At 38.3% G+C, this 25,356-nt stretch overlaps 1 protein-coding gene across 2 annotated transcripts; it reads right to left on the reverse strand.

The window, feature by feature from the left end:
* Positions 1–1,692: 1,692 nt before the first annotated feature.
* Positions 1,693–25,009, reverse strand: LOC106928813 (F-box/WD repeat-containing protein 7-like). Of its 2 annotated transcripts, XM_015005317.2 has the most exons (13): positions 24,455–25,009; positions 18,754–18,836; positions 17,877–18,012; positions 15,244–15,378; positions 15,028–15,151; positions 12,203–12,339; positions 11,992–12,105; positions 8,038–8,219; positions 6,624–6,849; positions 6,480–6,546; positions 5,501–5,644; positions 5,261–5,410; positions 1,693–4,381 (listed from the first exon to the last, which is right to left on the reverse strand). In XM_015005317.2, the coding sequence occupies exons 1-13, from the start codon at positions 24,491–24,493 to the stop codon at positions 4,242–4,244; spliced, it is 1,677 nt and encodes a 558-aa protein (XP_014860803.1). In that variant the 5' UTR covers positions 24,494–25,009; the 3' UTR covers positions 1,693–4,241. The 2 variants fall into 2 exon arrangements, with proteins under 2 accessions (XP_014860803.1, XP_087871643.1); XM_088015517.1 differs by lacking the exons at positions 17,877–18,012; positions 18,754–18,836; positions 24,455–25,009 and adding an exon at positions 15,619–15,751.
* Positions 25,010–25,356: the final 347 nt, after the last annotated feature.

Raw genomic sequence — 25,356 nt, forward strand, 5'->3', positions numbered from 1 at the left:
TTCAGTTTTAAACCGGTTTGTTTTTCGGTCTGCCTGTTTGTTCCTGTTTGTTCCAACCTGCAGCTGAAAAACATCTGTGATCCATCCGGACCCAGGAGGTTCTGCTGCTTCCCAACAGAACCACCAGGATCCCCTCAGGTAGCGACAATAACTCATGGAAACGGGCGAACCCAGAGGAAAGAGGATGGTGATGAACAGAAACACCACAAGGACTCGTCTCTGAAGAAACAGGCCAATATATTTTACTATTATTGGCCTTTTCTTCCTCCTCCCCTTCAGTTTTTTAATATTTCTATTTTTTCAATCACCATTCTGTTTTTCCATTTAACTACCTTCCATTTCTTGTCTCTGTTTCCTGTTTTCACCATTTTCTTTACGTTTTCATGCTTTTTTCCCCTCTGATGTATTCAGTGAATTTTAAAAGGCTCAGAAAACCCAAAAAGCCGTCGGAGTGTTTGCAGAAAACAAAGCTCACATGTTGAATACTAAGAAGCAGGAGAAGCCGGGGATTCGGGTTTTGTTTTATTAATGAAGCTCAGAGAAAGATGCTCACACCTCCTACGTGTTTTCTTCTTCTTCTGGTTCTGGTTCTGGACGGCGAGCCCGGTTCTGGTTGCGTAACGCTTTCCGCTCCGCTCTCCCACCAACGCCCACGTAGAGAAACATGAAGTTCTGCTGGGATTCAGACGGGAAGCAGGAGACGGAGGCTGAAGCTGAACTTCATGCTGCTGTGACGTAAATCAATAAATAAAAATCATTTTTCATTCAAAACTAGAAAAACGTTTCCATTCATTTCTACACGGTGAACATGCACAATTCAACCAGGTGACTTTTATTTTAATTAAACTAAATTATAATTAAAAACACTTCAGTGACTCCAAAAGGAAATTACATTTTAGAAACTAACTACTTTTCTGAATTAAACTGAAGTTAACACTAAGAAAATCTTTAAATGAAAACAAAAGGTAAACTGTTAGTGATCTGGATCAGCCAGTTTTATTTATTTATCAATATTTCCTGTTGCATTTTATTACTGAGCCATATTTGCTCCTCAGAAAATGTCAAATAGCTTTTAAACAGATTATTTTTTTCATTTATTCAGGAAAATATCATTATTTATGAACATTTATATAAATTAAAGCTGGAGAAAAGTGTTAAAATCTCAAAGGCCGATGCTATTCGTGAGACATTAATAGACATAAATATTTTAACATGAAATGTCATATTTTCATCCACTGTAAACAGAAAATCATAATAAACACAAATAAAGGCTTGAAAACATCAGTTTGTTAATCTATACAAAGAGTTTCACTTAAAGTGAATTTATTTAAAAGCAAACTTTAAGCAGATATTAAACAGGCTTTTCATAAAGTCAGTTTTTGCATTAAAATGTATTTTTTATTGGTTTAATTTAATATTTTGACCTTAAATGTCATATTTTCATTAACTGTTAACAGAAAATCATAATTAACTGAAATAAATGCTTAAAAACACCAGTTTGTGTTAATATGCTTCACTTAGAGTAAATTTAATTACTGAAATAAATGAAGTTTTCAGTAATACTCATATTTATTGAATCTGTATAATAGATCTGAGCTGTTCTGGTTAATTTTACTTTATTGAAAATGTGGCAGAAATACATTTATTTATCTTTATCATAGGAGTCATTAGATTAACAACCATCAGTCCAGATTTTTATAAAAACTCGTGTTTATTGATTCATATTCATTCATCCAGGACTTTTTCCACTCAACCAGGACAATATTTCCTCTGTTTTCTTTTATTTATAAAAAGTTCATTATGTACATCCTCTCTTTATTTACACTATTTCACAGAAAACGATCGTCGGAGAGCCTCACACCTGCAGGAGGTCAGCGCTCCTGCCTGAAATACCACTTGTTGCTGGGAAGATGTGTCCAAACTCTGCTTACTGTTGCCTAGCAACAGCAGCGCATCGAATTAATGTCTGCAGCCAGCAGCTGATTTAAATTATATATCCTCTTTTTTTATTATTCTTATTCGTTTCAATAGCCGAGGAAAAGCATGAAAGAAGGGTTTCGCTTCATAAACTCAAAACAGAAATTAATTAAAAAGATTCTGATTTTCTACAAGCTGAATTAAAGAGAATCTGCTCCAAACAGGCAGAATCATTATTAAACCATCTGATATCTGCGTTTTTAATCATTTATCGTCAAAACGTGACTAAATGTTCAAACAAGGCAGATTTCTGAGGTTCATTAGATTAAATTTAAACTTGGATTAAATGTGTAATTGAGGGATTAACAAGGAGACGAACATAATTATGGTTCAGCTGCGCAAATAAACGAAAAAGATAATAATTACTGGCAGGATGATAGAAAAAATGAAAGCTCCCTGACATCAAACGTAATAGAAGCAAAATACTGAATAAATCTCTTGCCAGTGTTGAAAAGGAAAACATGAAAATATGATTTATGTGCAGATAAAAGCAGATGATCTGATCCTCTCTGCCGTTTAATGTTTTTACACGACATCTGTCCAGCACTGAAATGTTCCTAAAGTCACTGAGTTTAAGGAAAAAATAAGGAAAAACAACAAATGGTTAATGAGTACTGAAGCTAAATACATCTAGTTCTATCCTGTTTTTAAAGTATATTAGATTAAAAACAGCATATCTAATGTTTTCAACTGAAAAAGTGATATTGTTGCTGCAACGCTTCGTTTTTTCTACCCGTCGTTCAAGTAATAAATGTGTTTTTGGCTGTTAAAAGGAAAGAAAAAGGCACAAGGTGATAAATGCTTTCTGTTTTCATACACCGCGCTCTTCCTCCTACATCTATATTCATCACATTTAGAAAGTTTACAAGGCTGAATAAAATAAATCAGCAGGATTTAGAGGCGTCTGCTGCGGGAGTTTGGGGTGTAATAATCTCTTTTCTCTTCATATAAACCATGTTTTTATTGTTCCCTTTTCTAAAGAAAGATGATAAAAAAGTACTTAGCCTCCGATCTGAAACATTTACAGACCTTGAGCAGATCTCGCTCTGAATAACTTCGATATTTCTGCGTCATTTCTTTCACTTCCAAAGAAAAACTTAAGATTTATCCTTGGACAACTGGATTAAATGTTAGATTTAAAAGTAAATATGAGACTTTATGAGGAGAAACAAGTAGAAAAACAAATTAAAAACTGAAATGTGTTCACAGCTACAGAAAGCCCAACAACTTCCCTTTGTTAGCTGTATTTGAATTAGATTTGATTTTGGACTAATGTAGCAAAGAACAAGAAAAAAAAAACACGGTTTCCATGGTGATTCCCGCCTTTTTCGGGGAGCACGTAGAAAGAGGCGGAGCCACAATTTTAGCCTCAAACAAATCAAATGTTTTTCAACTGAAACTAAACGAAGCTTGTAGAGATTTATGGTGGAAATTATTTAACGTAGTTTTTGACGGAAACGTTTAGAGATTAAATGAAACGGGTTCAGGCGAACACACTGAGTGCTCTGAGGGGATTTGACTGAAATCTGAAAATCCCACAGCAGTGAGAGACGCAAAGAGGAGAAAAAATCCTGCATGATTAATTTGTATATGTGGAGATGAAAGTGCAGGAAGGAGATCAGTTCAAATCAAGAAGTTTTTGAAAACTTCTCAAGTAAAATAAACAGCAGATTAGTAATATTTGTGACTTTATGAGTCTGACCAAATCTTCTGATTAACCTATAATTGATGTTTTCTCTGTTTTCTCCCATCTCAACCTGCAGTGGATCGGTTTCATTTTGCTTCTGTTATTTCCAGCGGAGCAGTTTTAAATGCTCCAGCTGTTGCAGATGTGAGGCTCTGGTTGTGGTTTCTGGTTGGTTCTCCCTCTTCTCATGACGTGGAAACGATATTCCAGCTGCGGCCGGATAACACCGGTTTCAGATCAACACCGACTGAAGACAGGCGGGGAAATCCTTGGCCGCCATTACGATTTGGTAGGTTTGGTTAGTTTAAACAGCATCTTCACCTCCTCATTGGTACAGCAGCAAAAAGCAAAACAAAAAACAGAAAAAGGAGTGAAATCCCTCGTTCGTCTGTTCGTCAAACATTCATATATTACATCCATTATTCTTTTCGATTCATCGTCCAGCAGCAGGTTCTTCTTGTCCGTCGTTTCTGGTCGTGTTGTAACATTCACAGCTGACTGACTGGCTCAGTCGGACTTTGGTCAACAACAACAACAACAAAGAGTCTGTTTCCAATCTGATTGGTCGGTTTCGCTCTCATTTCAGGTCCGAGTCGGTCTTGGTGTCGTCCAGGTCAAAGTCCAAAACGAGCAGCTTGGTCTCCTCGGTGCCGTTCCTGCTTCCTGCAGCGCAAACCAGCCGGGTGTCGGACGCTCTGATTCGCCAAACCACGCCGCCTGAGGAGCAACGCAGAGTCAGTCAGTCAATCAATCAATCAATCAATCAATCAATCAATCAATCTGTATAGCACATTTCAGCAACAAGGCAGTTCAAAGTGCTCATGAAACAGTCAACAAATCAAATATTGATTAATGTTCCATTGATTACGTTTCAAATCCAACTCTAAACAGGGTTTTAAGTTGAGATTTAAAGGCACTCAGTGTTTCAGCTGTTTTACAGTTTTCTGGAAGTTTGTTCCAAATCTGTGGTGCATAGAAACTGAATGCTGCTTCTCCTCGTTTGGTTCTGGTTCTGGATGCAGAGCAGAACCAGAACCAGGAGATCTGAGGGGTCTAGATGGTTGGTACAGCAATAACAGATCTTTAATGTATTGTGGTGCTAAACCGTTCAGTGATTTATAAACTAACAGTATTTTAAAGTCTATCCTCTGAGCTACAGGGAGCCAGTGTAGGGACTTTAAAACTGGTGTTATGTCTCTATCTTCCTGGTTTTAGTGAGAACAGCAGCAGCAGCTTCTGGATCAGCTGCAGCTGTTTGATTGATTTATTAGTCAGACCTGTGAAGACGCTGTTGCAGGAATCAATGCGGCTAAAGATAAATGCATGGATGAGTTTCTCTAGATCCTGCTGAGACATCAGTCCTCTAATCTTGGAGATGTTCATCAGGTGATAGAAGGCCGACTTTGTGACTGTCTTTATGTGGCTCTGAAGGTTCAGGTCAGAGTCCATCACTACTCCCAGGTTTCGGGCCTGATCGCTGGTTTTCAGTTGTAATAACTGACATGCTGACTCCCCATCGTTCCTCTTCAGGAAGGGATAACGATCGTTGGATCTATAAACGTCGTTCTCAAACATCCAGACGTGTTTGAAGCTGACCTGATCCGCGGCTCTGCAGCGCCACCACGTCCCGCAGCCAGGCGCCGGTCCGCAGGTCCCACAGCTTGACGGTCCCGTCGTCGGAGCTGGACAGAACCAGACCTCTGCAGAACTGCAGGCACGTCACTGCAGACTGGTGCTTATTGGGACCTTAATGAAGACCAGAACGTCAGTCCTCGGATCACACAGGTGTCTTTGACTCCATCTTTGGTCAAACTGGGTTCTGCTTTAATATCCCACCTTGCAGCGTGTGAAGACATTGTCCGGTCCGGACGTCCCACACTCGAACGGTGGAGTCGGCGTTCCCGGACACCAGGATGTTGTCCCGCAGCTCCATCCCGCTCGTCAGCGACTGATGGCCGGTCAGCGTGTGAACACATCCGCCTAAACACACCATCAACGTAAAGGTCAACAAGAGGTCGTTTTAAATCCACAGAGTGAAGTTTGCTATGAGGACATTTAACTGTCCAATCTGACACATAGCCACTTATAAAATGTAGCAAACTTAAACCTCTGACTCTTTGCCTATTAAATATTATTATTTTTTCAGTATTTGTCACTTTACAACCACAGAATGCAACATATTGGTATTTATTGTAAACGGAAGAAAAATGATACATAGGTTCACATTTTACTTATTTCTGCACAAATATTCAGAAAAAACACCCAGCTCTCTTTTTGCCAAAAGTTCATGATTTTTGGTGTTGACTTTAACTTCCTAATGTTCAAATACTTGAACATTTTCAAGTATATTTTTTAAACTCATATAAAATACAACATTTGCAAAACATAAATTCATAAGAAAAGAGAAAAGAAAGAAAAATCAGTATTTATATACATTAGTGGCGCCCCCAGACATTGTAGCCCTGGGCTGCTGCCACTGTAGCCCAGTTTAAAATCTGACCCAGGTGCATTTACAGCGGATTGCAAAACTTTTCCACATTTTGTCACATTACAAACACAAACAGACAAAAAGTGGTACATAACTGTGAAGTGGAATGAAAATTATACGATTCCAAACATTTTTTACAAATAAAACACTGAAAAGTGCGGTGTGCAAAAGTATTCAGGCCCCTTTTCTCTTCTGAGTGCAACCAGATGCCTTCAGGAGTTGCCTGTTGACTAAATGGGGTCCATCAGGAGTATTTAGGGCTCCGGCGTTTTTACAGAAAAAGTTCACCGGGTGGGAAAACGTTTGAAGCATGTCCTGCGTCTCTACCTGTCTCCACGTCCCAGACTCTGATCGACGTGTCCAACGAGCCGCTCACCACGAAGACGCCGTCAAACTGCGTCAGGAAGAAACAGATTCAGCTACAACTGCAGTGGCACACACTCGCTGACGTGTGTGTGTGTGTGTGTTTACCTGCAGAGAGTACACTCTGTTGGTGTGACCCTGCAGGGTGTGCAGACACACCTCCGTCTCGGGGTCCCACACCTTCACCATGTAGTCGTATCCGCCCGACACGACCCGGCGCCCGTCGTACTGGACGCAGCGCACCGCCGCCACATGGCCCGCCAGCACGTGTTCGCAGCGGCCCGTCGACACGTCCCACACGCGCAGCGTCGTGTCCCGGGAACCAGACACCACCCTGTGACAGAGGGCATGATGTCACTGCAGCCTGGGCCAATCAGGATGCGGCGCTTACCACTTTAAGGGCTGATCTTCTGATAGAAACACTAAATATGCTCTAAGACGATCAGGCAACGAATCCCAGTGAAATAACAGGAAACTATGAAACTAAAATGATTTAAAATCTTTTTAACGCTCAAAATGACCTTTAATTAGGAGAATCTGAATTAGAGCTGAAACGATTAATCATGATTAATCAATATTACAATCATCGTCAACTAATTTTGTAATCAATTAATTGTAGAATGTGCCAATATTTTTTAGCAGATTAATCAATTAGTTGTCAGAATAATCAAGAGAATAATTGATAACTAAAATAATTGCAAGTTGCAGCCCTGGATGCTGAAGATACGAGTTTGGAGTTATTAACAAACAATTATTAATCAATTACTTCCACCTTTCTATTTCTGATCTATAAAAAGATTCATTAGTTTAAATGAAAAAAAATCTAGAGAATGTGCTAATTTCTTTCCGATTAATCGATAAATTGAGGAAGAAAATTGATTAATCAATAGAATAAATCAATGACTAAAATTATGGAGTCCCAAATGTGCCCATTTTTTATTCAACTATTAGATTAATTGTCAGAACAAATCGATTAATCAATAAAACAAACTAATTAATCAATAGAACATATTGATTAACTGATATAATAAACGTACTGAACAATGGAATAAATTGATTAATAAAATAATGGTGTGCCAAATGTTCTGATTTTCTCTCTGACTATTCAGTTATTCATCAGAATAAATCGATTAATCGACAGAATAAGCTAACGACTGACTGCAGCCTGAGTAACTAAATCATCCCAGAGTTTGATGCCATGATCTGAATCTGCTCTAAATTTCGTCCTTCTCCTCCATATTTACGTTTTTCTAATGAATTATTGATGACTCCGTGTTTGTTTGCTCTCGTATTCGCTCCTCGCTCCGCTGGCCTTCAGCGCTTCCATTCATGCATGACCGTGATAAACGATGCTACAACAACAATAAAACACCCTGCATCAGCAGGTTGCCATGGAGACGGGAACCAGCCACACAGACGTCCTCGCACAGATGCGTGGTTTTTCCAGGGTCTTTGTGGTTGCTATGGAGACGACACGTTTACTTCTCCCTACCCCCAGTGAGTGAGTGAGTGAGTGTGCTACCTCTCGCCGTGCAGGTGCATGCAGCGCACCGTGGACGTGTGGCCGTACAGGGCGTGGACGCACTCGCCGCTCTCGGCGTCCCAGACCCGCAGCGTCCGGTCGGTGGAGCCGCTGATCACCGTGGCGCCGGCCATCTGACTGCACCACACACCGCCGCTGTGGCCCGTCAGCGTGCGCAGACACTGCGGCGACGCAGAGAGACGAGTCACGATTAGCTTCACAGATCTGATCGATCACATCCTGAAGCAACAGATTTACCAACATGTGGCGCCAACAGCTGGATAAACTTTTATAGAGATTATAAAAAAACAGTTTCACCTGTTTTACTGTTTTTCTATGGAAAAATTGCATCAGGTTTTAGAAAAAAAACTATATATAGATCAATTAACATTCCATATAAAGTACATTTTTAGAAATGTTAACACTGTGGCTAAGTTAAAGATCAACTTTGATTGTGTGGACACAAAATTGTGAAGTTTTCTTTATAGATTAAACCTGATCCTGATCTGACAAAAGTAATATATTTAAAATGAAAGATATCAACCCTAAAACATGTGTGTTTCATCCAGTCATGTGAAGCAAGGCAAAAAAAAATTATTAAAATTTGAGCTATTTGGAGATAAACTTAACTTTAAGAGCATGAATCAAGTCTTATTTCTGGTCAGAAATGACTTTAAAAGTGGAATTTCACAGATTAAATATCTATAATGATGCTTATTCTGATATATTTTAATATTAAACACACAAACAATGGATTAGTTTCACAGCATCAGAGTTATTAATCACCCCATTGGTGTATTTAACATAATAATAAACGGCTCCAGGCGAGATAGAAATAAACTAACAAAACCGAGAACAGGACAACAAAAGTAGAATCTTAAACTGACCTTGTTTGTTTGTCAGTTTCCACAAATTAAATGAATAATAAATGTTTTGCTTTGTTCAAACTGTCCTCCCTGTGTGTCAATTTCGCCCTCAAAGTCACATTCTTAACAAACCCGCGTCAATATTTGTTTTTACTTTCACAGCCGCCGTCGAAGGACGCGCAGACAGACAACAATCCGGTTTCACCTCGGCGGTGTTGTGGTGGGGGTTGCCGTGGCAACGCCACAAACGGGGACAGGGTTCAGCGAAACTTTTGACCTCTGTGAACTGCAGGTGATGACGTTTGTTTAAAAAACAAACCTGAAGAACGCACACCATCTTCGCTCAGGGATAAACAGTAATTAAAAACAGTTCATGTTTAATTTTCCTTGCTTTAAGAGTTTTTGTGTTTTTAGAGAAAATGTCCTCACAACGTGAGTGAGTGAGTGAGTGAGTGAGTGAGTGAGTGAGTGAGTGAGTGAGTGAGTGAGTGAGTGAGTGAGTGAGTGAGTGAGTGAGTGAACGTTGGCACCGAGGCAGGTCCGGACAGAAACAGCAGCAGGTGTGTCGCGCTGAAGAATGCTCAACCGAAACCAGAAAAATGTTCGTTTGCTCAACTGAAGGTCACATCCGCTGACCTCTTCAGCGCTAACGGCAGATATGAGGAACATGAAGCATTTAGTGCTTTTCAGGGACACAGATATAAAATATTCATCACTGCAGGTGCAGCTGCTGTCGTTTCAACAGGTGAACTTTGAGCCGAAACTCTCAGGTTGAACTCTGAACTCTCACCTGTCCCAATACGAAGAAAGCCCCGTGATAGCGATCTGACTTTATGGGTGTTTTGAAAAATGTTTGCACATTTTTGGAATAGTTGAGACCCATAAAACGGTCCCACCTTCTAACAATCATCTGAACAAAAACTCCCTCTGACTTGAAGAAAAACACAGCAAGCTGGAAAAATGTTTACGATTATATAAATATCTAAAACTTCACACTATAAAACTATCTAATTAGCATTATTTCAGAACAGAAAAGCAACAATTAGTAATTGTTAATAATGACAGTCATATTAATCTTATAAATGGTATTTATTTGTTGTTATTCTTTATTTAAAAGTAAACAATTCTAAAATATTTCTTATGTTACATGAAACAGTGTGCAGATGAGATCACAGTCGCTGTTAAGCAGCATTTTACTGATTTAAAGCAAACATGATTTGGAGTTAGTGAAGGTTTTTCAAACTGCTTTAGCATCTCATGCTAGTTAGCAGGGTTAGCGTTAGCAACCACAAACGGCAGAGAAAAAATCTAGGAAATCCACTTAACTGGGATCTTTGTACAATTTCAGATTTAACGTTTGCCACAGGAGACAGTCAGAAAGGTCAAAGGTCGTTTAGCTACAGGATAATGTGCTCCTTCACTCATTCAACTTAAATGTCTCTAAGCGAATGTGAAACTATATTTTTTGGCAGTACCTGACTTTTTCAGGTAAAAAAAAATATAGAAAAATAAAAAATGGTGAATGATTTTAATAAATATGATGTTGGAAGTATTTTTTGAACTGCAGATGTATCTTTATCTACAATGATCAAGAATTCACTGCAGGAATGCAACATGATTGGATTTTAAGCAACAAAATGTTTTATTTTCTTATTTTAAAAATTGACTTTATTTGTTTTTAATGTTTTTCTAACATTGTGTAAAAATGACTTAATTGGTTAAATGAAAAACGCAGAATGTGCCAATTTTTGTGTCCAATTAATCATCAGATCAATCTCTTAATTGTCAGAATAAATTGATAAAATGATTTATTATTACAATGATAGTTACTCGCAGCCCTACTTCAACCATAGAAACATTTACAGAAGAGTGAACGGTGGAGCCGCTTAGCTGGGTCATTCTGTCTTTTAAACCTTCGCTGACGGTTTCATGACGGATCCAGAGTGTTTTTATTTCACGTCTGTGTTTGTTTAAGGATGAGAAGGCAGACAGAGCAGCATGTGACCGGTAACAAACAGAGCAGATCACTGTTGACTCTGTTTGTTACCTGTTGTCCAGGTAAAAACACACAGTGTGTGTTGAACTAACGCTGCTGCAGGCTGTGTTTGACACACACCCAGACAAACACAACTGGTCCGTCCGCCTCCTCGTTACACCCAAATCCGCTCACTAGAGCCTCTGCCACCCTTTATAAGTTATGTTTAACGCCAACAGCACAGGCTAAAATTACGGCTAAAAATCTTAGCACAACATAAGTATTTCATATCTCATGGTATTGATAATTATTGATTAGTTTTCTTTGTTTTAAATATCTGAAATACTCCACGGCGTTGTACTTTATTGTTAAGATAGAAGTTATGAGGAAAACTGACAACTTAAACTGCTGCTGCGACAGTTACCCGGCTGGTTGCTAGGTAACGAAAGAGTGAGTGAGTTGCTAGGTAACCAAAGACACAGTGAGTTAGTTGAATCCACTCAATTAAGCGGGCTAAATCCCCCAGAATGCCGGGCGGTTCTGGAGTTGGATATTGATCATATATCACAATATATATTTGTACTTTTAAGAGTATTTTTAATACGCTGTACTTTTACTTTTGTAATTATATTATAAAGTATCTCTACTCTTACTTGAGTAACACTTCTGTTTTTCATTCAGTGGGTAGAAAATACAAACATGTTTTAACCAAAATGTCACCAGACACAGACACACAGCTGCAGTTTCTGTTGCAGTTTAATAAGTTTTATATTGAAAGAAACGGATTTGGAACATTTTATTTTGGCCTGATTTTGTTACTCATATGAATTATTGCCATTTTTGTTTATGAAATACCAAAATTTACACTTAATTTTATATTTTGGTCTGTCTGATGATGACATTTTTAAATATTAAATGATTAATAATTTGATCAGTTACTCAGAACTTGAAATACTTTATTGTACCGCAGTAACTTCTTGGACGGCTACATTTACTTTTACTTCAGTAACAATATGTTGAAGTGGCGCTCCTCTTACTTGATTTGGGTTCTCTGCCCGCCTGTGGTTTCTACTGATTTACTGTGAGCCAGCAGTAATCTAAATGGCGCCCTACCTTCCCAGTGATGGCCGACCACACTTTGAGCGTGTTGTCATCCGAGCCGCTGACGATCAGGTCGCCGCTGAACTGGAGGCAGGTGATCACATGATCATCGTGGCCTTTCAGCACCTATGAAGGCGTGAGCAGTCAGTGTATGAAAGGGAGGCTGGTTTGTTGGGTGTTTATGAAACGGAGGCTGGTTTGTTGGGTCCCAGCTGGACGGTACCATCGGTTCCCTCGTGTCGCCCATCCTCCAGTTGGTCTCGATGCGATGCTGTCTGATGTAGACGGATTTCCACGGGCTGAACGAAGCGTCAGGGCAAATGCTCTCTCTGCGACGATACGGCACGCCGTCTGATATGCCTGAAAATAAAACAAACAGTAATGCAACAAAGTCCAGTTTAACGGCTGTTCTTACAGTTTTAGATGCTTGTAAGAAATTAAACCAGGCTGCAGCAGACCCATCATGCTGATTTAAAATTAAATAAACACAAAAGTGTTGGTGCTGTGGTGTCTGGCACCAACTGGGCTTTTTGATTAATCTGTTAAGTACAGTATTACCGATGGCACTGAGCCAAGTTCATTTAAGCAAGAAAGTGCAAGAGCCAGTTTTGAAGCTGACTAATTAGATTTTTGTCTAATTAAAATTAAAATTCTAGCTTAAAATGCCGACCAATTAATTTTCAGCACAAGTATTCAACCTTCAATGGCTTAATACGTTCACTTTATATATTGTATTTAATTTAAACAGATCACGTTGGTTGCAATTCCAATATATTTATGGTAATCAGTATTTGTAGGGTGAGGAACATAAACAACTCATGACCTTATGTATTTTGAATAACTGTGCAGTATTTATGCCTTTACTGTGCAATATTTTTAGTTTTTTATATAAAATACTTATACTTTATGTTATCTTTGTGTGAACCTACATGCCTTGATTGCTGCTGAATTTCCCCAATGTGGAGCAATAAAGGACATTTCTATTTTATTCTATTTAAAGCTAGCAGCTAAAATGGATAATAAAGCTAATGCTAATTAAGCTAACAACTAAAACTATAGCTAACTACAAATATGGTTGTCATGGAGTTCTGAGTAACTTTATTATATGAATCCCAAACAATATATTATTAGAAATAACCACAGAAAAAGCTTCAATACTTCAAAACAGTAGGTTGTTATTCTATTTTATTTGATTTGTTTTAATAATTTAGAGGTAAGCTAGCATTAGCTGCTAAAGGTTTGATGTTGGGAGTGTAGTTTTGCTTTTTGCAGTCCTTTAGGCCCAGTCTTTCTAACATAACAGTCTTTACTGCTCTGACCAAAACAGCATCTGCTGTAGCTTTAGTTTAGCTAGCTAGCTCTGTAACATGAAAAGTTGTCCCATTAGTATGTAAATGGAACGATGCTAATGGAGGCTAGCTGCATCTGTATTCTGACTGACTTCTTGTGAACAGCAACACTGTTCCCAGCGGCGCGGTGTGAGGGTTAATAATTAGCCTTATTTATGGAGCTGGTGAGCTGCAGTTAGCGCTCCCTTCATTAGTATGGCTGTGGTGTGGCGCTAACGTTAGGTAGCCTCATTGGTATGGCTGCTGAGCGCTGGCAGTGAATCTCAACTGACTGGCTCAACGCCCAGCCACACACACACACACACACACACACACACACACACACACACACACACACACACACACACACACACACACACACACACACACACACACACATCCACTGCATTGCGCTGAATGAAAGAGTAGTGATGGATTGCTGTATGAGCATGTAACCCTCAGATTTTAAGGCATTTTACATCCAGAAAGTTTGTCTTTTAGCTTCAATTCATGTTTTTCTTTTTGTTTTATCTTAAAATAGTAACATATATGAAGGTTTTCTGCTCTGATGACGCTTACAAATTGCTTTAAGCTTCACAAACACATTTGTTTATAAACTACTTTTCCTTCTGTATCACAAACTTGCACTTCATTTATTTAAAGTAAAAACCTATTTGCATGATACTCAACTCTGCCAAGACTCCATTAGGAAAATACTCAGTCCATTAGCTATAAATAAATCTGGCAGAGGGCAATTGAACAGTTTTTAGATAATCGTTCCAAGGTAATAATTTTCATCATCCTGTATTATTTTAGATTGATTATATTTATGGATCAGGGATTTGGTCAGACAAAGAAAAAAACAAGACTACCAATTGAAACGTATGTGATTATAATACAAGTAAAATCAACAAAGCTCATTAAGTTGGAGAGCCTGTTTCTACCTGCATGATTCATGAGGTCAACAATCCTGAAGTGGCTTAACGAACCTCAGACAAAAGCTCCGTAAATATTCAGCTACAGTGAAAACTAGTGGAAAGTAGTGAAAATACAAAGAAACATTCCTTATTTTATTTTTCTTGTAGGAGTTTTCAGAAAATTACCATCACATTTTCTAATTTTCCTACTTTATGGTTTTATTCTTGTAATTAAAAAAACAGACTCTTTGGGTATTCCACTGTAGTAGAGCTGAAACGATTAATCGTGATTAATCAATTCTTCAAATAATTGTCAGAAAATTTAGTAATTGATCACTGGAATATAAGGACAAAAAAGGTAATTTACTAAAAGAACAACTTACTCACAGCAGAAATTAAGTCAAAACATATACTATGTTATTCGGTTTTAGGCAATAAAATGTTTATTTTATCATTTAAAAATTAATTAAATGATTTATTTACGTTTTCCTAACGTATTTCTAATATTGTATAATAAAGCTTGAATGGTTCATTTAAAAATCAGGAGAATCTCCCAATTTACTATTTAATTAATTGATTAATTGTCAGAACAATCAATTACTAAAACAGTCTGCGTTGTGGAGTTGACCTGGATTCAAAGTCCAAATAAACAGAAGCTCCAATTAATTCCAAGTATCACATTGGTGGGGGAAAAAAATCCACATTTTCCAAAAATTAAGTCTTGAAAAACCAAAAAGTTTGATTAATTGGTAAAATCGACTATCGCCCAGCTCCGGTAAAAGGCTAATGTGATCGGTGTTTACCTTCCTCACGGCATTTCTCCCGCCACAGTAGGTTGTCCTCGGCCAGGATCCTCCAGTACCTGCAGGTCTGCGCCGCCTGCAGCAGATCCCTCGGGGCCAGGAAGGTGAGGACGTACAGGGCGAGCTGCACAGAGGACCGTAAACGCACCGTTAAAACACCGGAAACGCACCGTTAAAACGCCGAGCTCCGTCTGTGGTCGAGTTTTCAGGCTTTACCTCTTTGGGGAGCAGAGATATGAAGTCTCTCTGGAACTGAGGCTCGATCACCTGCATCATGTGCTTCACCTGGCTGGTCTCGCACCGATCGATCAGCTCGTCCAGAGCCAGCAGTCTCTCCGGGCCGCTCCACGTCTGCAGAAACAGAAAAACAAGGACAGGAAGGAAGATTGTGAGTACCGTATTTATCGGACTATACATGCAACATATTATAAGCAGCGGCTACAAATAAAAACAAAACTGGAAACGTTCATATATGAGCCGCACCGGGCTAAAAGCCGCTGTCGGCTTTAGACAAGGACCCAACAGAGGGCAGCGTCCTAATAAACCTGCTGGATTTATTAAGGTCGCAGCTCTCCGTCTCCAAAGCCGAACCTTGGTTCCGTTCATGCCGAGCTTACAAGTGCAGCGGCTCTGTTTCCCGTCTGTACTGCCAGATCGAAAACCCTCAACTTAAAAGCTGCATCATATGAGTTTGAAGAAATATCTCCATCGTGCCTGCTGCTAGCATGTGCTAGCATGCTATTAAATTAGCACTTTCTTCTTTGATTTCCAATTCTGACTTCCAATGATTCACTTCCTGCTAAAGAGCCCCCTGGTGGTTGAAGAAAAATACACAGAAAAGCCGCACCGGGCTGTAAGCTGCATGGTTCAAAGTGTAGGAAAAAAGTAGCGGCTTATAGTCCGAGAAATACGGTATTTCTGAGGCAGGAGATCCGTTAAGCTTCCTTGAACAGGTTAGGATAGGTCTGTGGTCTTTATGCCATATTATGACTTTTTTTTCTAATTTTATGACTTTATCCTGGTAATTTTATTTTTCCTTAGTATGGACTTAATACTCTGTGGTACTTTGTACCAAAGACTCAATGACAATTTCAATATCAGTTTTATTTGCTGTTTCGGTTGTTTACTCATTTTGGATTTATAAAATGTCTTCCAGTTCCAGCATTAAATTTTTGTAAGAAATAAAAGCGAGTTGATCCTTGAGAATGTGAACTTACGTTATTATATTAAATTGTATTTTATGGAACCAAAAAAACATTAACTTGCTACAATAAAAAAGTCTAGGTTTTGATTCTTAAAGCACTTGGGTCATTTCTGGAGGCAGCAGAAACACAAATGGAAGGAAAATATATGTGAAATTTGAATATACCAACTGATTTTCTACTTGTTTATATCCGGTGCTAGATTACTTTTTGCTTTGTTCAGTGTTCTTTCGTTTCTCTGCTATTGGCTCATCATGCCTCTGGAGCCTTTTGATGTTCCTCTCTACAAAAGCAGGCTCCATGTTTTTTTAATCTGGCCGTGTGCAGATGAGTCGGTGAGCCTTGGTCGGCTCCTTTCAGCGGTTGCATCAGGACGGCTCGGAGGCAGCACTTGATGTGCAGCCGCACGGAGACGCACTTACAGACCGAAATCTATTCAAGAAGATGCAGAACGTGAAGAAATGTGGATTGTGTTTGGCAGCGCTGCAGGACAGGAGAGGTGGAGTCTGAAGACCGAGTGAGTCATCCGCCATCCGGCACCGGCCCAAAGAAAAAGCCGAACGGGGCTCAGAAAGCCTGCAGAACCGCTGATTAGGACAGCTTTACAAGATTACAAGAGAAAAGTGACACAGAGAACTAAAGCATGGCTTTTATCCACAGACAATACTGACAGGAAAAAGTCTAGTATTAAGAAATACTAAACTTCCTGTTTATTTATCTGATTCTAGGGCTGCAAATAACGATTATTCTGACGATTAATCGGATAAAAAATGATCAGTTTTTCCATTCAATATATTAATTGCTCATCTTAACATCAATACAGTGCAGAGTCAAAACGATTAAGCGTGATTAAGCAATTATTGGAATAATCGTCAAATGATTTAGTAATTGATCAATCATTAACTGGAACATACAGAGTCAATAAAAGGCCAGTTTCTGGAAAAAACAAACATATTCATTGCAGTAAATAAACTAAAACTGTACATTTTACAACCATTTTTCATTTAAGATAAAGACATTTTTAACTGTAAACAGACTTTAACCAAAACTCGTCCAGTGCACAAACTACACTTTTTGAGTTTCATCTGGTCCAGATTTACAAAAGGAATGCAATGTCATTACATTTTAGGCAACAATGTATTTAATTTATTTATTTAGTATAAAAATGTTTGTTTAAATTAAACATTTCCCTTTGATTAATCATCAGAATAATAGATTAATCGATTACTCAAATAATCGTCAGTGCAGCCCTAGTACAGTGTAAGGTGGATCTGTTGACTAATTTTTCGATTAACTGATAATAATTAGAAAAGGTGCTGCACTTTTTGTTGTTTACAGAATTTGAATCTGGTGAAGCTAAAACTGGAGGAGTTCTGGTCAGAACAATTTTACTGAAAAACTAGATTTTCATCTTAAATGCAAATGTATCTAATTTTTTAACTGCATTGGCTTAATTAATGCTTTCAATGTGTTCTTCTTTCAGAAAATGGTAGTTTTATGAGTCCGTGTAATCCAATTAACAATCAATCAATTACTAAATTAGTTGACGATATTTCGATAATCAATTAATCACGATTAATTGTTCCAGACCTACTGATTCTAAATCTTAGAAAAATAAATTATTGTTTTGTGATTTAGCAGGTTTACCTGGAAGGTGAGAAGCCAGTCCTGCAGGCCAGTTGGAGGCGGGCCGGAGTTAACGCGTCGGCGCTGAGCTGAATGCCCATTGGCCAGCCGCAGGTCGCCAAAGGTAGTGGGCGTGGCCTGAGCCAGACTGGAGGGGCTGCAGGTGAGACCAGGAAGTACGAGTCAAATGATTCCACAGACCTCACTGTCCGTAATCAGGATTTTATGTGGGAAAGTAACTCATGATTATAAAGAGGAAGTAAAAGAATAAAAGTTAATCTTTTAAATGTAAAAATCTGAAAAGTGTGGCTTGAATTTGAATTTTACTGCCTGAGTCAAAACTTTCTACAGCAAGTACTTTGGGTGCATCTCGACTTTACAAGCTTTTACTAAACTTGTAACTGGATACAGTTCAGTCAGATCAATTCTTAAGTCTTGCAACAGACTGTGGACTTTGACTTGGCCATTCTAAGACATGAATCGATTTGTCCTGCAGGAAGAGGAATCTCAACCCAAGTCTTGAATCTTTTGCAGCCTCAGTTATCCTCAACTTCCACGTATTCCCTCAGTATGATGCTGACACTACCATGTTTTAGAGAGAAGGTGGTGAGTTCAGAATGACCTGATACTTTTATTTATTTAGGGTTTTCAGAGTAAAGGAGAGGAATCTGAATGTACGCCACACTGTCCCCATATTTATTTTACCCTGAGTATCATTTAGCTTTTATTTCTCAAATACGTGCTGCTATAATCCCAATAAAACAAACTGAAAGTCGTAGTTTATTGCAACAAAATGTAAAAAAGATCAAGGGTTATTATTGCTGGTAGCTTCAAGGTGATTATGGTCTTAGATGGAGGTGATGAAGCGTTTCGTCTGGTGTTACAGCAGCTGTGTTACCTGAGGTAGCTGTTCCCCTTGCAGTGCTTCTTTCCTGAGGGGAACGGCCGGCCATCTGGACCGTGATCCAGCTTCCTCTTCATCTGGGGTTATGAAGAAAAGACACAGAGTCTGTTAGAAAACAACCCAGAGAGCCAGAATCTGAGCAGGATGTGAAGCAAAAGTCACGAAAACAACGAGAGATGAATTATGGTAGTATGTGAAGTTTTTGCTAATACAATATTTCTGTATCATTTAGATTATTTTACTGTGAACTCACTCTTCTGATTAAAGTAATCAACTAGTCATTTGATTACTTTATTTAATCAAGCAAATTAATAAAAAAAAACTTTTTTCAAATTAAGATTGAAAAACCTGTTCCTCTCCTCGCCTGTGGGGGCGCTGCACCAAGAACCAAGGTAACAACACAAAAACCACTGAAGAAGACACTCAGCTTAACTTCCTTCATGAAATGTGGACAAAAATGGAGTAGCTTCAGATTTTAGTGCTTTTGTCTTTGATAAAAAAAACTTCTCCAGCCATTTCTCCAGCTAGCGTTAAACACACGTTTGTGTTAGTTTTGTTTACCCACAAATATATAACATCTACAACAGCTAGCTAGCTGGCTAGCTTCTTCAAATTTAAGTTCAATTGAACTTTATTGATCCCAAAGGGAAATTAAATTGTTGCTGTGGTATGTAGCAGGATCATCTTTGTTTTCTTTACAGATAATACACTTTAACATTCGTTTTAAGCAAATGTAATTCAGGCTTTCATGTGTAACTTTGCAATGTTTTGTATGTTTAATAGTTTTCATAATTAATGATATAAAACAATATTATAGATTTATTTTCTCCAAATTCATTTTGTTTAGACAAAAACTTATTTTCTCCTGACATTTAATGGCTGCTCATGACAGTTGGTGGTTACCGTAGCAACCAGTAACTGAAAGCTCCTCCCCCTTTTCTCTGATGCCATCTATGTTTCTTTACAAGTATTTCATTTGAACATATATTTTTGTGTAATTTTACAGTGTTTTGTATGTTTTTTAACTTTTATCAAAATTCTGTTTGGCATTTCCTCCATATTTAATTTAACAGCTGTTAAATACATCTCTCTGTAGTTTGTTTCAGGGCATTTTTTGCATTTTATTTAATGTATATGGGCAGATCCTGCTGGACTGATGTGAACCACCAACTTAATTTTCTCTCGTTTTAATAAAAACAGTGAACCTGAGCGAGTCTGCTGTGAAGTCGGCCATATTGGATCAGAGACAAACAAATGTAAGAGGACAAATAAACATGCTTTAACAACAGACCCTGTCTGACATTTTTGGATGGCATAAACCCGTCGTCCTTGTGGAGAATCACTAAGCAGTAAATTTTAGCAGCTACATCTCTGGTGGAAGAAGCAGAACATGTTCCTGTAAACATTTGTGGGTTTCTGGGTCGTCACTGGTATCATAAAAAACCCCTCAGAGCAGCTGCAGCCGAGTCCAGAGGTAACGAGGAGATGCAGATAAACGTTTTCTTCTGGAAACTCCCACAGTGAGAGGGGAACACACAGACACAGCGACCCGGAGGTCCGATCCAGCCTCCCTCCTCCGACTCGCTCTCCTTCAGCCAGTGAATGAATGCAGGAATGCAGAAAATCGGAGGAATGTCGCCGGTGCAGCGCTGCTTTAAAATAGAGCGCTGCAAGCTAACACACACACACCTCTGTGTGATTCTCTATAAAATCTAATTCAGAATCTGCTTTCTATTCCCTGATTCTTGAGCTTCCACCAACAGATGTCAGATCTGTTGGTGGCAATTCTGCTAAAAACACCAACAAAAAAAAACCTTGACTTTGTGGTAAAAGCCAAAAGAATGTGTTTCCTGTTAGAACCAGAATAACTCAGTCCTGATGTTTTAACTCTGATGCTGCAGCAGAGTCTGCCATTATCAGTGACCTTGCTACAAACCCACTCACCAGATCCCAATGTTCCCAGTAGGAAGATATAACGATACTAACGATTAGAAAAGCCACATTTTGCTTCGGTTTTGCAGATTAGTGCTCCTTTTTTGTTTTATTTAGAGATAAATTGATCAGGCTGTTCCGTCTGATACAGATTTCTGGTTTTCTGTGTGAGATACACAGACATGCTAATGGAAATTGTAGATTTCATTGTCCAGTATTTGTAGATTTTTGTGTGGAAAAATGCAGAAAACCAACTTTTTGTCAAGCATATCTAAAATATTTGTTGAAATACCTGGGCTCAACAAAGCTAAGCTGCACTGATTAGCCTGGACAAAAAGGGGGTTGTAGGTATTAGCTTTAGCTCTAACATGGTTCCCACTGTTCGTATTAATTATAATAGCCAGTTATTATTATGTTTTAAGGCAGATTTTAAGTTTTTGTGGATTTTAGCTGTACACCAACTCCGGCTGAGACAGGCTGGACCACAACACACAAAGAATAATTACAAGATTATTCCCATTTATGAATCAAAGGGTGCATCCCGAATATTTATCTCAGGACAATGTATCAAAGTGAACTCTGTGTTGATTTGACCGTTTAGTCTGAGGTTCACATGGAATCAACCTATAATGTTGATAGCTACCTATAGCATCTACATATTGAGCCATCTAGCTGCCTATAACATCTACCTATGTATCTGTTTATAGCTAGCTAGATAGCTTTATCTAGCTAGCTACAGATAGACATCTGTATATCTAACTAAATAGGCAGCTAGATATAAATATCTAGCTAGATGTAATAGCTAGCTATAGCTAGATGTCATAGCTAGCTATAGCTAGATCTTATAACTGGCTATAACATCTATTTATCTACTTATCTACCTTTATGGCTAGCCAGATCCCTCTAGCTAGGTAGTTAGCTATTTAGATCATCTAGATATCTAGCTGGCTAGCCGTTCAGCTAGCTAGTAGATATCTACAGCGATCTAAATTATGTTGTTTTGAAGATACAACATTGGAAAACAATAAATTAATGTGTCTGTATTATTTTACTTAATATTTTACATTTCTTGTTGATTTAAAATCATTGCAGCCACCTCCCATGTGCAGCATCTCTCCCCAGAGGCTTTAAATATTGAGCTCAGCTGCTTTATGAGGCAAACATTACTAAATAACTCCTTTAGAAACATATTTGGTTTGTAATATCTCTATTTCCTGAAGGAATAATTCACTTCCCAGAGGACTGATATTAAGAAAGCATTTCAAGCTGAAATTAAATACGACTGCAGCTGATTTAATGTTTTTTCAGAGCAATAAGTCTCATTGAAACAAAGTGTTGACTGCTTTTAGAGTGAAATGATGGAGGCATTTCAGTTTCAGGCCATCATTTCAGAGTTCTCGCTGTGAAGCTCAACAGTGGTTAAAATACAGTTTTGATGCCTTGTCCTGCATACAGGATCTAAGCCATGCAGATTACAGCAGCTGTAATCTATAAAATCCCTTCTCCTGAGAGCAACATTCATATTTTTAAGGCTTTAATCTTTTATTATGCAGCTGAAAACAATGCAGATCAGGATTTAGTCGAAATCGGACTTGAATAAACGAAAGCAAAAGGTTCTCTGGTTCTTCATCTACCAGGTTTAAATTTTTTTCCAATAATGGCTGTGAAAGTACTGGAGAGGGGTCATGAAATTTATATCATTTCATAGATTTAAATCAGTTTATAAAGTATTTTGTTTACATTTGACTGGTTTTCTGTTCCTGAAACAGAAAACCAGTAGATCGAAACATGAGCTGATTTCCTCTTTGGTCTGAATTTCTGCAGAAGTTTCGTGTTTCCAGGTTTTTAATCTGCTGGTTTGCATCAGCAGAGAAAAACAAGCAGCAGATTCCAGTTCATCTCTGTGAGATTTGGCCCAAACAAAGCAGATTATAGACGCTTTTTCCCTCCCAGAGATGTGAGTGTGACCAAACACTGAGTCAGAAAAATAAACTCTCACCTGCAATAAACATCATTTTTCATTATTTCAACCTGCAGTTTGGAGGCTTGATGACACGTTTTCCTGGAAATATCACAATTACAGCAGCTGTGTTTGGGGATGTTCCTGCTCTAGGAGGAAAACCTGCGTTTTTCAGCTCTAATCCTGCAGATCAAAGCTTTTAGCTGTAAGATGTAAAATGACGTTTTAAGATCTTATTCTGCACCTGTGAAGTCCTTCAACTGAGCAGAATGAGGCGCCAACATGGCAGCCATCCTCCGGTATTTGCATTTGAGCAGAGAAGCAGAAACATTGTGTTTCAGAGGATTTAATCTTGTAGTCTGCAGCTGAAAATATCAGTAAACATAAAATATTAACGTGTAATTGGTGGTAAGGTTTGACCAAAACAATGCAAAACGCTGCAGCTGCACTTTGGAGGAATCTTTGAAGCTGAAAATTAAAGGTTTACTTAAAGTTTTATGTTCTTTTGTTCTAGCATATTTTTATTTTTAAAGAATGTTAATGTGTTTCAAACTTGTTTTATGGATTTTATCCTCCCCTTTTCACCAAGAAATTATAAAAAAATAACTCATTTTGCAAGCAAAAACCACAATAAAACAAAAATAAACTGCTTTTTATATGGATTAAAATTGAATAATTACGTTATAAAAATACAAAGACAACTATAAAAGGAGAATATTAACATTAAATATTGGATTTTTGCAGAACATTGAGTAAATATTGATTCTGCTTCATAGGACAAAATATTATTTTAAGCTTTAATTCATAATTCAAAGTCAAAACTGGATTTTTCTGGATTGTTCTGGCAGTAAAAAAGTTTTTAACCAAATAAATGAAGCCTACATCCACAGCAATTTGACTTTTATAGATTTGACTTCATGTGTTTAAGCTATAATTAAATATTTAACACGACAAAGTCAATTTTTCTTTGTTTTTAGACCAATAAAATCACATTTCACCGTGACTAAGGGTACATATGCTGCTTTTTGTTACAGTTTCACAACATATTGAAGCAGAAAGCTGCATTTTAAATGTTTAATTTTTGTTACCTGCAGCTAAAATGATAAATAACCATGAAATGGAGGAAATTATTCCAAATATTTCTACATTTTAAAGGGACAACATTGGTTGGAGAAGCAAAAACAAAAGAAAAAAAATACTTTTTACATTGAATAAAAGTGAATAATTAAGTAATAAAAACATAAAACCAACTATAAAAGGGAAACACTAACATGAAATACTGGATTTCTACAGAATATAGAGTAAAATATTTCAGCCGGACTAACGGGGTGTATTTTGCTTTTTTTTCACAACAAACTGAAGCAAAAATGTTCATTTTAAATGTTTAATTATTATAATTTATTGTTAAAAACGACAAATAATCATCAAATGGGTGAAATTATCCCAGAGATTTGACCTAATCAGGCTCCTATGAAGCCATAATCACCAATAATCTTGTAATCTGATTGATCTCTATATTCTGACGATATCAGTAACTATCTTGATTAATTTAAACTGATTTAATCATTTCAGACAGAAACCAGCCGCTGATCATCAATAATCAATCACGACTCAGACCACCGGACCTCTCTCTCTCCTGGTTCCGCAGTGGTCCACTCTCACACGCGCACGCGCCCCGCCACGCGCACGCGCCCCGCTGTCAGAAGCAGAAACGCCTCGTCATCCCGTCCGGTGCACGAGCCGGACAACCTTCTGAGCCGGACAACCTTCTGAGCAAACAGCCGATCAATAACCGATACTCGCCTTGTAGAAGATGAGCTTCAGGGTGCCGTAGAAACCCATGGCAGCAGAACCGCTCCGAACCGCCGGCAAACACGCAGAAATTCACGCAGAAACACGCAGATCCAGACGCCTCACTGATCCATCGGAGCGATCGCGGATCGATAAAAGAATCCACGCAGAGCTGGAGCTGCGGCCGCTGCGGGATCCACGGACGGAACCTCTCTCTCTCTCTCTCTCTGTCTCTCTGTCTCTCTCTGCCTCTCTCTCTCTCCCGGTTCCGGATCTGTGAGGCTCTACCTCCCGCACGAACACGCAGGGACAAGCCTCTCTGCGCCGCGTGCTGCCGAGGGGTGGAGCCGCGCGCACGACAGGGCGTGTGCGTGTGTGTGTGTGCGTGTGTGTGTGATGCGGGGTGATTCTTGTGCAGTGATCAATAAATCATAAAAACGGACATTTATATGTTGCTTACGTCACCTTTTCGTCACAACATCTGTTTTATTGTCATAAAATGTTTTAATTTGAGGTGATTTTATAAACTTAATACAAAAACGTGTTAAAGGAATGAATTAAAAAATATTCTGCGTCAAAATCTCAGAAATTTTTGGAAAACAATTTAGAAATTTCTAGGTTCCAACAGTCGAAAATCTGCACAAAAAAAAAAAAAAATTGGGATTAACCTCAAAATTTGAAACTCAAGAAATTTTCTGAGTTTGAAAAGTTAAACAATTTTTTAAATAAATTCGAAAAGTTAAAACTTCGCAAGAAAATTTGTATGTTCAAAAAAGTCAGAAATGTTTAGATTGACGAAGGAATTATTAATTTGTTTCTAGAAAATTTCTGAAAATAATTAAAACATTCTGAGGTTTTTCTCAGAAATGTCCTTGTTTTTTCTGCTAATTCTTGGTGCAGCGCCACCGCAGGCG

Source organism: Poecilia mexicana, unplaced genomic scaffold (assembly GCF_051168715.1).
Source record: "Poecilia mexicana isolate PSO_F unplaced genomic scaffold, ASM5116871v1 scaffold_18, whole genome shotgun sequence".
Classification (NCBI taxonomy): Eukaryota; Metazoa; Chordata; class Actinopteri; order Cyprinodontiformes; family Poeciliidae; genus Poecilia; species Poecilia mexicana.